Source organism: Bufo gargarizans, chromosome 2 (genome assembly GCF_014858855.1).
Source record: "Bufo gargarizans isolate SCDJY-AF-19 chromosome 2, ASM1485885v1, whole genome shotgun sequence".
NCBI classification, from domain to species: domain Eukaryota; kingdom Metazoa; phylum Chordata; class Amphibia; order Anura; family Bufonidae; genus Bufo; species Bufo gargarizans.
Genome location: NC_058081.1, coordinates 215060179 through 215075776, shown reverse-complemented (window position 1 = coordinate 215075776; position 15598 = coordinate 215060179). Strand labels below are relative to the sequence as shown.

At 39.4% G+C, this 15598-nt stretch overlaps 1 protein-coding gene across 1 annotated transcript in view; it reads left to right on the top strand.

The window, feature by feature from the left end:
- PLXNA4 (plexin A4) overlaps window positions 1-15598 on the top strand; it is a 756456-nt gene that overhangs the window by 647099 nt on the left and 93759 nt on the right. The window contains exons 20-21 of the mRNA XM_044279996.1: window positions 3265-3499; window positions 6958-7100. Coding sequence (XP_044135931.1) covers window positions 3265-3499; window positions 6958-7100 — 378 coding nt within the window. The remainder of the gene's footprint in view (window positions 1-3264; window positions 3500-6957; window positions 7101-15598) is intronic.

Here is a 15598-nt window from a genome sequence, read left to right as displayed (position 1 = left end):
TTAGATGAAGATAAAAAAAACTACTCGCCTCACTATACATACTAGAAATACATACTATTAAAAATGCATACAAATTATGCAAAAATGCAAGAGAATCAAAATAGAAAAATAAATAAATTAGAACTCATTAACATAGCTGACCACACCCACTTCCTCATTTATTTTTCAAAACTGGAGCGAGTGGTGTAAAAATGCTAAATTTCACACATTTTTATGCAAGTCCAAAAAGTCACAAAAGCCCTATGAGACACCTTTTTAAATCCAGAATTCTTTAATACAGGGCTTGTAAATAGTTTATTGGTCTTGCATTCCCCCGGATGTTTTTATTTTTTATATTTTTTTAGAACTACTATTATTATTTTTATTACTATTACCCAATTTCAAAGGGTATCCTTATCAGTTAAGAGGGAAGACCATAGCTACCCTAGGTTAATAAAAGTTATTTAAAAGCCCATAGAGAAAAAATTATGCAAAGTATGAAAATAATAACATTAAAACATGTTATCGACTGTCATTAATATGACACAGAGCACTCAATCTGAGTTAAAGGTCTGCCATAAAAGTAGATATAAAACCATTGCTGTACCAAAGTGTTAGCTTCAAATCAAAGGAGACAAGGTTATCAGTTAAAAATGCTGGTAAAGGGAAGACAGATAAGTCTGGACAGATTTCAGCTTACTTATTGTATCTTGTCTCTGATATACAGCCGCACTGTCATATCCGTCCCAATGACTTTCTGCTATTGTCCAAAGGCCAAAGCTGATTTAATCCCAGAAGTGCTGGAGGACAGCTGAACTTTTCTGGTCAGCTATAAAACAGTTTTTTTTATCTTGGTAAATTATATAGGACATCTGCAGATCATTTAAAGTATAACACCTGAAAAATAATCTTTTTACTACAGTTCAGTGTCCATGATTTTCATCCGTTGTCCATATGCATTTGATTCTACAGAAGGATCATCAAAAAAGCTAGGTGTAAAAGAAAAAATCCTAAAATGATATGGTATCTGCACCATTTAAAATGCTCTTCTTTAGGTTTAAATGATTGTTGAAATGTGTAGCATTATATACAAGTACTTCATATGTTATTTGTGTTCTTTGGTAAAAATCATTTAGTGTGGATAGAGTGCTTCGAGAGTGCTGCCTGTTTGCATTTTTACCTTTTGGGAAATAGTCTAGTCCCTTTGGGCTTGCACCTCCATTGTCTCTTTTTGATGTTCGATTCTGGTGCTGCAGTTTTTCTGCTTTTGTAGATAGATGGACATATTTTTATTTCACTGTACTTAAAGGCATAGCTGACTGAGGTATACTTTTATATTACAATGGGAATCAAGAAGCCAGTTACATATATTAAGGCTAGACATTTAGGAGAATATTTGTCAACTCTGGTACACCAGAAAACTGGCATCAAAACATTGTAGAGTTTGGCACAGAGTATGGAGGGTTGTTACTGGGTGGAATAGGAAGGGGAATGGGCAGTGTGGGACCAGGCACATCTACTATAATCTGCGCCTGGCATAGATTTCAGTTCTGGTTCACGGACCTGCACATTCATGCAAAAATTATAAACACACCTCTTTTGTAGAACGTCTAACGCTAGTGAGAGTGTAAAATGCTGGCCTTAATAAATGCCCCCTAAAATGTGCATGTTGGTAGATTTTATGGTATGTGCACTTGGTTTGAGTGTGAGTAGAACTCACTCAGCACATAAATGACTTGGACAAGATGATCTTTCCCTTTAACAAATTTTAACAAAATGTTGTCTATGAATCGTAATGAGCATTTGCTGTAAAATGTATTGTGTTGCAAAATTTTATTGTAGATAGTGATGCATGTTGGACTGTCACATGTAGATTACATAAGTTAACCAGAAAGTAATTTGAAGCAACCCTCTGGTTCAAGAAAAAAGTTCCCATTAACTGGGAAACATAAAGAATACTTACCTGGTGCTCTCCTTTTCACCATTTTAGTTGCAGATCCACTAATTCCTGTGCTCCTCACTACCATTCAAGATAGCTGCACCGCTTCTCAGACTTCCTGATGCACACTGTAGATTTGGTAACCAAACACACTTCCTACTTGTCCAGCATTGGACTTGGATTGGCCAGCACTGTTCACATGAGTAGTGCTGGCAAATCCAGAGTAGTGATGGCCAGTAGGAAGTGTTTTGGATCACGAAATATACAGTGTGCATCCATCTTAGATGGCACTGTAGAAGCCTGGGAATTATCGGATCTGCAGATAAAATATGAAAATGATTGCACCATGTCAGTGTTCTATTCATTTCACAGTTAATGTGAATTATTTTTCTTGCAATTACAAATCTTTGGCAAAATCAGTAGGAAAAACCTATGCGTGCATGTAAATTTAATAGAAAAGAAAACTATGAAATGTCAGCAGCTTGTTGAAACAGTAAAAACATTCTGCATGTGTGGTAACCCTAAGTCCTGGACCAATTTCTTAATCTCACAGAAAATGTCACTGTATATTTATCACTAAGAACAATGAAGGAGATCTGTGGCATGTCTCACTAAGCTCTAAGGATTTTGCCTCGACTAGTGAAGTAGCAGATAGTTTTGTCATAACTATATTCCTGTGGTTTTAGCCGCCTGGTGGATGGCAGGGGGCTTAGTCAGACAGTCCCTATTAATAACATCTATTACTTGCTGCAGTGAAAAGTTTTTACAAAAGATCTTTTCTGTTTTTAAGGTAGTTGTAGATCTTAGATGCAAGATGTGGCTTGTCACAGGCTACAACAATCCAACTAATCAATGATATCAAGGGTATAACCCAACAATGTGACTGGCTGCATGCGGCCAAGCCGGGACCACCCATGACAGCAAATGGGCACACATATTTTTAAATGAAATATTGTATGGCCATTGGCTGCCTTGGGTGAGCTTGACTTGATTGCATGTGGCCACCCACACTGTGGGGTCTTACCCTAAAGCTGCTGCAATGTGTTTTACCTGAAAGGGGCATCACTATTATATTTTATCCTTAGGTATACATATAACATAAAATGTTCAACATTCATATTTCAGTATCTTATTGGCATACATATATCACTTAAAATGTAATTAATGATAGTGTTCCAATGTTATTACTATCATAAAGCACAACTGAAAAGCTAAAGCTGTAACAGGTGATACGATCTGTGCCATGGGACAATGAAATGGTAATTGGCATAATATTTTGTTCATGTTTTACATTGTTTATGTTTTAAAAAAGTTTTTTTTTTTCTTCATCTAAAATTTTCTTGTAGGCTCGAGTTGGTGGGATGGAATTTTCTCCTGGCATGGTTTACATAACTCCGGATAGTCCTCTTAGTGTACCAGCAATTGTCAGTATTGCAGCAGCTGGTGGACTACTAATAATCTTCATTGTGGCAGTGCTCATAGCCTACAAACGCAAATCTAGAGAAAGTGATTTGACTCTCAAAAGATTGCAAATGCAGATGGATAATTTGGAATCAAGAGTGGCACTGGAGTGCAAAGAAGGTATGACATTGACCACATTATATTACTTTCTAAACTGCCTTCTTTTGAATTCCCATAGCAAATAGTTTCTATTGAAAGTGATTCAATGTATACCATATAGATTATCCAGACAGATACATACTAGGGTGGGTTGTCTTGTTGACTTTATTGCAATCTCAATTTAACAAAATTGAGTTATTCTGAAGATACAAGAATTCCTATTCTTCCAATTGAAGTCTAGCTAGTCTACAAAAACGAATCTGTTCTTTTAGACCTCATGCATGTGGAAGAGCTATGGACATGGATCCTTACAGAGGCACACAAAGTCCCTACAGGTCTATATGCACTCTGTATGGCACCTAATACAACTCTCTATTTTGGAGATATTCTGCCCTAGAAGCATCTAGGAGAGAAAAATTGTAACATGGCTGCAACTGGAGCCTGCCACAGTTTCATATACACGGTACCATAAACTTCTATGGTTGCTGAATTGTGACAATGTGGAGCTGGTAAAAACTGCAATACAGTAGTATGAGCCATTATATGATTTTTATGAGGGGAAGTAAAGATCCATAAAACATGCACGTTCAAGTTTTTGGCTTCACCAATATTTCAGAAATTTAAGAGTCTCAAAAACAATCAAATCCACCTTTAGTAGAAGAGATGCAAGCTAGCCAATATCAAATTGGAAGACACAAAAGTCAAAGGAAATGTATTGTTATTCAACACTGAAGAAAGATCACTAATATGATTTCTTTTCTGCCATAGCAATTTCCCATGCTATTTGGTGATATGCAATCATTTTCAATTTTATTTTGTTGTTTTTATTTTTGGGTTAAAATGTTCATTGTACAGGTGGACACTGCATTGGATAAAAGAAAAATCAACATTCTTTGAAACATATTGTTATTTTGAATGTTATACTGTATATTGAATATTGAACTTAGTAACTCCCTCCAGAATGCCAGATTTATAGAAGGCTCGGTGCCCAGCTGTAAGCATTTTAAAAGCCCTTCAAGAATTTAATCGCCTTCATAAAATAAAGTCTACACTTCCATACCATTCTTTAATTCCACCATACTTTATTATTTCTAAACACTAGGACTGATTGGGTATTGTACATCATTGAAGTCAAAGCACATGTTGACTTAGTTTCTCTAAAACATGTAACTAAAATGCTTAACAAATACATATTTTCAAAATGGGTTCAATGTGACAACCTTTAAGTGTTTCCACATAAAAGTATTTTATTATTATTCCTCAACCTGCTTTCAATTTTATTTTCAATGTTATTAGTGAGAGTAAAGCTGGCAATAATGTGTTGTCATGACAACCTGGTGTCGGAGAGGCAGGGCAGGCTTTCCATGGCTTTATGGACACTGTGAAGGTTATAGCGTTAACCTAGGATTTCTGTGTATTTTTTCACATATCTGGCTAATGTTATGTCTCTTTTTTCTGTCCATCTTTACTGGTTACTTAATTTCTCTTTATCCCATTTCTCTTGCTCTCTCTTTTGTATCTTTACCCATTTAAACCACACTCTGGGGGAATTTATCACGAGGGGAATATTTGAAGTCAGTTTTTCTTGAGTCTGTGTTGGAGTACTTTACTCCAAATTTATCAAATATCACATCTTTTTAAATTTGGAGCATCTTTGAACACAAATGTTGTCTAGAAGGGCTGCTCCAGTATTTTATGCCACCTATCACTGGAGTGACATGGCATTTTTTTTTCTTTTATATTGCGGTGATAAACCTGGAATAAAATTACAGTATTTTCCACTTTATAAGATGGACCTGATCATAAGATGCACCTAAGCTTTAGAGGAGGAAAATAAGAAAACAATATTTTTTATCAGACCTCGGAACAGACCCCAAATCTTCATTAGACCCCTAATCTTCATCAAACGTCAAAATGGACCACGATATCAGACCTCAGATATGATTTCCATATCAGACCTCTGACCAGATCCCCATACCAGACCTCAGATTGGACCCCCATCACAGCTCAGATAAGTCCCCCACTTGTCAGACCCCATATCAGACCCTCATCAGATCTCAGATCAGACCCCCATCAGAACTCAGATCGTAACCCCATATCAGACCCCCATCACAGTTTACATCAGACCCCAATGTCAGACCCCCATCAGAGATTAGATCAGACCCCCATCAGAGATAAAATAAATCTCTCCTGCACTCACCACTCCCTGGTCTTCTCTGGGCCTGTGCTCCACTGTGATTGACTGTGTACAGAGACATGTCATAGTAAGTGCACTATGTCCTGATGCTGTATGCAATCAGGACATATGAAGCACTGCACTCAGAGGAAGACCATGGAGCGGTAAGTACAGGCGCTGCTACTCTCACCGCTCCCCACATCTCCTGCATATTAGTGAGTACTTCCATTATGAAAGCTATGTTAATTATTATATTTTTCACTTTATAAGACACACTGCCATGTCCCCTCCACTTTTAGGGGAAACAAAAGTTTGTCTTATAAAGTAAAAAATATGGTAATTAACATAGCCAAGCACTAAGTGGTGTAAAAATAAAAGTAGCAATTTTTTTTTCTCAAGTAAGCAAAAAAAGTAGCTAAATGTTTAGTTCAAGTAAGTGCAAGTCCAAAAAGTAAAAAAAAATTCTGAAGACAGAATTTGGAAATCCAAGGCTTGATAAATCCCCCCTCCCCCCCCCCCTACACACACACACACACACACACACACACACACACACACACACACACACACACCATATCTTTCTAACTCTCCATTTCACCTCACTCCAACTTCTCATGTTTTCACTCACTCTTTATATTTTCTTTTATTTAATACTAAATAGCATTTTAATTATTTTTTTTATATTTGAAGTGTTTAGCCAGATGGCATTTCTGTGACATAATCATTTCATAATTAAATTGAATCTGTAATGAACTATAGAACCCACATGCTCTTCATTTTATTGTGTGTTATATTGGGACTTGATTAATTTCTTCACTTACCATCATTATAATCCAGTAATGTAGTGCTATCAACTCATTTTCTGGAAAATATGCTTTCATATTGATTTTTTTTCCCTATTTGTTACATTATAGCATTTCTAATTGTGAGATCCTGTTGATATGCAAATGTAGCAGAGAGAATTTGTCATTTTGCTATTTTGTGACCTGTGAGTTCATCCGTAATCTTGTGGGAAAAACACAAACAGTATACAGCATCTCACCACAATGGGCCAAGTCAAACATCTTTTAAATATGTGGCTTGAGCTTTGATTCTTACAAGTATGGTGATGGAAATTATAATATTATACCATCTGGAGGCAAACACTGGCATTCATAAAAACACATCTGAAATACTTGAAATGTCAGATTCTAAAAGTAGCCACCAAATAGTATAAATATTGCACTTGAGAAAGAGCACTTGTAATTTTCTTCCCATCTTTAACGATGAGGCTTTCTTTGAACAATTATACCTTGTCTTTTAGCTTTTGCCGAGCTACAAACAGATATCCATGAGCTGACAAGTGACCTGGATGGAGCTGGCATTCCTTTCTTAGATTATCGTACCTATACTATGAGAGTATTGTTCCCTGGAATTGAAGATCACCCTGTGTTAAGGGACCTAGAGGTACTTACATAAATGCTATATTAAGGAATATTCTAAAACTGTATATTTTATATTAATTCATGATAGTTTCTTTGATAATTTTTTTTACTTCAATTAGAATGAATGTTACAGATAAAATGCTAACATAAAATGCTGTGAATGGCAGGGGATACTTGAAACACCTCTACACCACTACCTATATACAGGTGAAACTCGAAAAATTAGAATATTGTGCAAAAGTCCATTTATTTCAGTAATGCAAATTAAAAGGAATTGCATTAATGCAGCTTAAAATTAGAATTTTGTGAAAAGGTTCAATATTCTAGGCTCAAAGTGTCGCACTCTAGTCAGCTAATTAATCCATACCCCCTGAGCAGAAGGGACCTCAAAATTGTGACTTTTGGGTTTCATAAGCTGTAAGCCATAATCATCCAAGTTATAACAAATAAAGGCTTGAAATATCTCGCTTTGCATGTAATGAGTCTATCTCATATATTAGTTTCACCTTTTAAGTTGCATTTCTGAAATAAATGAACTTTGCACAATATTAAAATTTTTCGAGTTTCACCTATATTTGAAAAACAGCCTCTGTCACACTCTCCCTTCCTTCCTAGTCCTCCAAAGGAATTTACTTCTCAGAACTCACCATGCCGCCAGAGGGCGCAATAGTACCCTAAAGAATACAATCAGATCTGAAATAATACAAATATGAAAAATTATATGTAATCCTACAATACGCATTGGCCTGTAATTTTGTATACATTTCCCATAATTATTCCACAATGTTACAAAAGTAGTATCTCATAGTTCCTACATACACATAACTTTGCTAACTCTGTTAGCCACAACCAAAGCTGTTACAGTTAGCAGTTCTCACTCCGGAGGACCTGGTTTATTCATGCACCACACCGCAGTCCATGGATTTCCACAAGCACCATGTAAAGTGACACTGCTGGGGAAATAGCTGATTGAGGAGGATCCCTGCAGATATTACCAAGTCAATACTCTCCACTGTGACTGTCAACAGTAATATCTTTAATTCCCTATTCCTCAGTCAGAGTAGGTGATTTGTCCGGCCACAAAAACTGATTTTGAACGGTTCTATCATGATAGTCAATAGTTCTACCATGTGCTTGTATAAAAGAGCGTACACTGGAAAATATTTATAAAGACAACAGAGCAATTCTAATGGAAATTATTTTGTTACAGTCTCCTGCTAATTGCCTCACAGTAATTAGTACAAACAAGAACACTTCCCTGGAAGGAATGTCTTTTGAAGTTAATTGTTGGAAAAAGGCTCCTCTGCAACTTACAATGTAGACAGGTTATGCGGCCCACTCAATTTTTGCATATGTTCTAATTACAATAGCTTATGGCAGATTTGTACCGCACAGAAAAAAAGAAAACTTTTTTTTTCTGGTAAACAAATGCCCCTATTTTTATTCTATCCAACTTACGTCTCATCAGCCTTTCTGTAATTAGTTCAGTTATCTAAAAAATATAGCAGAGAAAAAAACGAAACATACTGCAAAATATAATACAATACAATACAATTATAACAAATTCTAATTATAATATACCAAACAGATATTTGTATACTTAGCTTCTCCAAGTGTGAAGTAAACTGATCTCTCTGCTTCTTAAAGGGTTTGTGTTATGAAACATATTGTACATTTTACATTTTTCAAACCAGCACATCTGAATACTTTTGTAATTGCATGTAATGAAAAATTTTGTTTAGACAGCAAGTTTCAATAAAATGTATCTGTATAGCGCCACCTGCTGTTTGTTATTTTCCTTATTTTTTGTCCGTCTCACTGAGCTGGTCGGACGTTCTCAGTTTAAATCCTCAACTGCCACCAGCCATCTGTTCTGTTAGAAGCTGTGGCAAATACAGGGAGAAGCTGCAGTAGAAAGGACACGACCCCAAGCTGACAGGCTGAAGATAATCTAGCAGATCAATTGTAGCAATGAATGGGCAAATCTCTGGATCCATGTGAGGAACAGGGCTGGTTCTAGCTTTGTTAGAAAGAGAGTGTTTCATTTTAACATTAATCATGGGATAACCCATTTAACCCCTTCTACCCTAGGCCTGTTTTCACCTTCCTGCCCAGGCCTATTTTTTGCAACTCTGACTTGTATCACTTTATGTGGTAATAACTTTAGAATGCTTTTACTTATCTTACCAATTCTTAGATTGTTTTCTTGTGACTTTATGTAAGTGAAAAATTCGCTATTTTTGAAATGTGAAATTGTGTACATTTAAGACAGATAGTAAAACCTAATAAAATAGTTATCAATCATCATTTCCCATATATCTACTTTATGTTGGCATGATTTTGTAAATGTCATTTTATTTTTTTAGGATGTCAGGTGGCTTTGTCAGATGCAAATTTTAGATTTTCCAGAAATTTTCCAAAACCAATTTTGTTAAAGAACTAATTCAGTTATTAGGCCACTTTTAGGTGTTTACATGATATAAATTGACAATAAGTGACCATTTTAGAAACTACACTACTCAAGTTATTCAAAACTAATTTATCAAACTTTGTTAACCCTTTGGGTGTTTCACAAGAATAAAATAAAAAGGAGATCAAAAATCAAAATTTAGCTTTTTTAGGCAGATTTTCCATTTTCATATATATTTTCCTGTAACACAACAAGGGTTGACAGCCAAACAAAAGTGAATATCTATTACCCTGACTCCGCAGTTTATAGAAACAACTCATTTGTGGCCATGAACTGCTGTATGGGCACACAGCAGGGCGCAGGGTGCAAGTAGCAACATATGGATTTTGGAGCGCAGATTTCACTCTAATAGTTTTCCGGCTCCATGTCACTATTGAAGACACTCTGATGCACCCCTACAGTAAAAAAAATCCTCAAAAGTGACCCCATTTTAGAAACTACACCCCTCAAGGAATCGTTCAAGGCATGTAGTGAGCACTTAGACCCCAAAGGTGTTTCATAGAATTAGGAAACACTTGACTGTGAAAATGGAAAATTATAGTGATTTTAGGTCCAATTTTTCACTTTCACAAGGGGGAACTGGCAAAAATTTACCCCATAAATTGTTGGCCATTTTCTCCTGATTAAGGCAATATCCCACGTGCTTGTATACAGCTTTATGGGCGTACTACGGGGTCAGAAGGAAAGGAGCACAAAATGGCTTCTGGAAGGCAGATTTCTCCTGAATAATTGACAGGCACCATCTCGTAATTGAACACACCTTGATGTACCCCTAGAGTGGAAAACCCCAAAAAGTTACCCCATTCTGGAAACTACACCTCTCAAGGAATCTTTCAAGGTGTGTAGTGAGCACTTTGACCCATCAGGCATTTCACAGAATTAGGAAGCACTTGGCTATGAAAATGAAAAAATAAAAATCCAGAAAAAGTTGCTTTACATCCACATTTTTCACTTTCACAAGGGGTAACAGGACAAAATGCACCCAACATTTTGTAACCCATTTTAACAGTTGTCTCACAGAAAAGAATATGTAGTGGTTGTTGGAAAGTGGGTATGAAAGGTATGGACTAAATCAGACATATAGAAATATTGCAGGGAGCATAAAGCATACAGGGAGAAATATTACAGGGAGCATAACCCATGGATGAGTGGTTGGTTCGGAAACAATCCTTTATGTAATGGCCAGGTTTATCAGGGCAGGTGTCGCACTGATAAATGGTGTCCTTTCGTATTCCCCTTTTGTAACAAACCCGACATCTTTTTGGGGTCTTTCTCCTCTTCACTGTTTGTGGGACTTCACCAGAAAAAATGTTGTCCTGGTACAACACAGGCACCATGACCTCCTGAAGTAATCAGGCCCTCCCATTCCTGACTTTAGAAAATTAGGGCCTTGATTACCACCTCTTGGAACTGAAGGAAATTTCCTGTGTGGCCTGTAGCTTGATGTAAAATGTAAGCATTGTGCAGTGCCATCTGTACAATGTATACAGCCAGCTTTTTGTACATACAGTCCTGATCAAAAGTTTAAGACCACTTGAAAAATGGCAAAAAATCATATTTAGCATGGTTGGATCTTAACAAGGTTCCAAGTAGAGTTTCAACATGCAACAAGAAGAAATGGGAGTGAGACAGAACATTTTTTGAGCATTCAATTTAATGAAAACAACGAATAAACTGAAACAGGCTGTTTTTCAGCTGATCAAAAGTTTAGGACCACACCTCCCCAAAAAAACTAAACCCCCCCAAAACAGAAATCCAACTTCCAAACATGAACTCAGTAATGAGTAGCTCCGCCATTAATGTTTATCACTTCCAAAATTTGTTTCGGCATGCTTAATGCAAGCGTTTCCATGAGGTGAGTGGGAACATTTCTCCAAGTGGTGAAGACGGCCACACGAAGGCCATCTACTGTCTGAAACTGTTGTCCATTTTTGTAGACTTCCCTTGCCATCCATCCCTGAAGGTTCTTAATTGGATTTAGATCAGGGGAACACGCAGGATGGGCCAAAAGAGTGATGTTATTCTCCTGGAAGAAGTCCCTTATCCTGCGGGCATTGTGTACTGTAGCGTTGTCCTGTTGAAAAACCCAGTCGTTACCACACAGACGAGGGCCCTCAGTCATGAGGAATGCTCTCTGCAACATCTGGACATAGCCAGCGGACGTTTGACGCCCCTGCACTTCCTGAAGCTCCATTGTTCCAGTGAAGGAAAAAGAACCCCAGACCATTATGGTGCCCCCTCCACTGTGGCGCGTAGAAAACATCTCAGGTGGCATCTGCTTGTCATGCCACTAACGTTGGAAATGAATCAGGACCATCAAAGTTAAATTTTTTCACATCAGAGAATAAAACTTTCTTCCACCTTTGAATGTCCCATGTTTGGTGCTCTCTTGCAAAGTCCAAACAAGCAGTTCTGTGGCTTTTAAGGAGACGAAGTCTTTGAAGACGTTTTTTGTTTTTGAAGCCCTTCAGTCTCAGATGCTGTCTGATGGTTATGGGGCTGCAGTCAGCACCAGTAAGGGCCCTAATTTGGGTCGAGGATCGTCCAGTGTCTTAGCGGACAGCCAATTGGATCCTCCGTCTCAGTGTGATGAAATATTTTTGGGTCTTCCACTTCCTCAGGATCATTTAAGAAATTCCAAATGACTGTCTTACTGCGTCCCACCTCAGCAGCGATGGCGCGCTGTGAGAGACCCTGCTTATGCAGTTCAACAACCCGACCACGTTCAAAAAGGGAGAGTTTTTTTGCCTTTGCCATCACAACGTGTGACTACCTGACAGAAAATGACAATGAATCCACATCTTTGCACAGATTTGGCCTTTTAAAGGCATGTGGTCCTAAAATTTAGATCAGCTGAAAAACAGCCTGTTTCAGTTTAATTGTTATTTTCAATTAATTGAATGCTCAAAAAATGTTTTGTCTCACTCTTATTTCTTCTTGTTGCATGTTGAAGCTCTACTTGGAACCTTGTTAAAATCCAACAATGTAAAATATGATTTTGCCATTTTTCAAGTGGTCTTAAACTTTTGATCAGGACTGTACCACACCTTAGTTTTACGCATGGCACTGTAAGCCTTGTTGACAGTGGTAGTGGTACCTCAAACTTGGGCAGGAGAACTGATGTTAGTGTGAATGATGGTCACTACAAGGAAATCCCTCTTGTCCTTGTACTTAACCGCCAGGATGTTCTCATGGCGGAGAGCCTTACTGTCGCCTTTGTGGAGTAGTTGCCCTACCAGGGATCTAGGGAGGCCTTTCTTAATTTTGCGCACTGTGCCAATCACAGCGCTGGGAGGGGACACCTGTGTCTGGTGTTCCCTTCCTGACCTAGGAGGTGACATGGGCTGATGAAATCAGCCCCTGCCACCTCTAGCCAAGCCTCCCTGCAGCACCATATCATTACTGTAATGGGCCGGTCTTCACTAACCGGCCAATCGCAGCGATCGGGGCTGCAGGGGGGAGGAAAAACTCCTGCTGGTCCTCAGCTAAGATTGCTGCCTGCCGACTAGCGCAGCCATCTTATTCTGGTCACCGCACGATGCAGCACAGTGACCCGAGTTAACCATGACGTACGTGACATAATAGTACGTCATGTTTTGGGAAGGGATTTAAGTAATTTACAGCTGGAGACATACAGGTTGGTTTTTACAAGTGTGTTAAAGTAACTTTATTTCTGCTCATGATAGAAATGGACATAGCACATTGCACTTCTGTACATATTAGTAGACTATTGTATTATATTTGTTCTCTACAGTTAATTAAAAAACAGTCATGCAGTGTCTGATGACATCAATGGAGGAATCACTGAGAACACATAGATAAAAGCATAATGCAAGCATGACAAACGTTTGCCTAATCTATCCAAAAATATTGTAAAAGTTAAAACCAATATGATTTAACTGTTGGCTTTTCACAATTGTTATGAGCCGTATCATTGATACATATTGTAGGGGATTAGCTCTTTTCCAGGGGTTGCAAACACACGCTTCTTCACAGACACCAGGATTTAGGGGCCAAACTGTGCTTTATTGTGGCACACGGCATAAAGAAAAACACACAAAGCCAAAATAAAATACTTTGCCCGTCAGGGCCCTATCTAAACACATAGGTTTCCCTGACTCACCTAAAGCGTAACACAGTTCACACGCGTGATGAGATGCGGCTTTCCCAGCCCAACCTCCAGCAGCCTCCAGGCTGCTCCCACAACAATGTCTCCTTGGGGATAGGGGTCTCTGAGCCCTCCTGGCTCAAACCACACAGAGCCACTCCAGCCTTCTGTGTGCAAGTCCCCACCCCCTCTCACTCTGAGGATTCCTTTATCCCCAGGTGATTACTGCACCTGGTCTTTCTTCAGACCTGGTGATTCTGGGGGAAGACACAGCAAATCCTGCCATATATCTCCCCTAACAACAATGAGGCATGTCACTGCCTCACATACCTCCCCCCTTTGTTCAAGCCCGTAGGGGTGAACACTAGCATCAAATCCAGATGCTCGTGAACGGGCATTAACCTGGCCTGCAGTCTTCCCCTTATTCTGCCAGACCCAGGACAACAGCGCTTGGTTTGTCACCCTCATGAGTTTATTACAGAGCTGACAAGGCCTCTGGGTATTTCTTGTCCATCTCATGAGCAGGTACTGTCTTTTTGGCTTCTGCACAGGCCCCTCACGTCCTTTCTTGGACTGCGGCAACTCTTGACTGAACTGGTCCCAGTCATGGTCATGTCCCAACCCTTTCTCTTTTGCCTTGCGGGGCTCCTTCAGCAGAGCAGGTTTCTTATGTCTCGCTCCTTTTCCACGCATCTGGACCCTTTTACCATTATTCTCAGCAGGTGTTTCTTCGGGTTTGGAGCCAGCTTCAGAGTCTTCTCCGTCTTCAGTGGCTTTTCCCACTTCAGCAGTCGCTCTTCCCGCCCTAACCTTGGTCTCTGGGACATCCAAGGTTTTCTCCCATTTCAAGAGCTCGGCCTTAGCTTCCTTGGCCTTTGTCTCTTTGGCCTTTACTTTATTAGCCTTCTCACCATTCAGGGACATGGCATCATGTCCTTGTTTTCTTTATTCCTCCTTCCCTTTCGCATCAAGGTTGGAGGCACTGGGGTCTTCAGCATACTTCTTGTCTTCTGGCGTTTTCTCCAGAGGCTCACCCAGGACACTGGTCTCCTTTTGGGGAGGAGTCAGGAGAGACAACCCATCGTAATAGCCCGGATCTGCATACTGGTCGTCCATCTCCTCATATTTCTTCCCCAGCAGGCAGCTGGCTACTTGGAAGGCCTTGTAGGCGGAGGGGACGTCTTTTACACACTGTCATGAGACTCTTGGCCTCTGCATCGACATCAGCCCCATCAACTGGTTCAGCCGATATCTTTTTCACCTTCTCTACCTTGGCCAGTACCCTGGCACCACCATCTCCAGACCCACTCTTACCAGGCTCTGACTTCTTGGCACCTTCCAGAGGATCTTCCTCTTCCGGTTTCTCACTTTCTTCCACCTGCTGTGCAGGAGCACGCTTAGGCTTCTCCACCTCATAGATGGCATCTTTTGAGCTCATGAGAGCTTCCATCTCTGCTCTGAGTTGCTTGTTCAGCCTCTCTAATTCATTTCGCTCCTCAAGCACTTCTTCAAGGGCTCTTGCCAAGGAGAGGGTCTTGGACTCTTTCTCCCAAGCATCAGCCTCCGCTTGGTCACGTTCTTCGGCATATCGAGCCAATATGTATTTCTCTTCAACCAAGAGCTGGTCAAACTTTTTTTGTTTCTTCTCCAATCTAGATACAGTTTGTCTCTGGTGGTCCAGGTCCACCATGCGATCACATAACTCTTGATCAAGTTGAGCCATCCTGGCTTCCAAATGTCTTTTCTCCTCCAAGAGAGCAGATTTTTCTGAGGCGCTGTTTAGAACTTCATCAGCCAGCTCATCTCTTTCCTGCTCTGCATGAAGTCTGGATCGCTCAGAAGCTGCAAGTTCCTCTTGAAGTTGGAGAATTTCTGCTTCTATTAGTGACTCCAGTTCCTTCAGTTCATTCATCTCTTTCTGTGACTCCTCTGGAGATTCCTG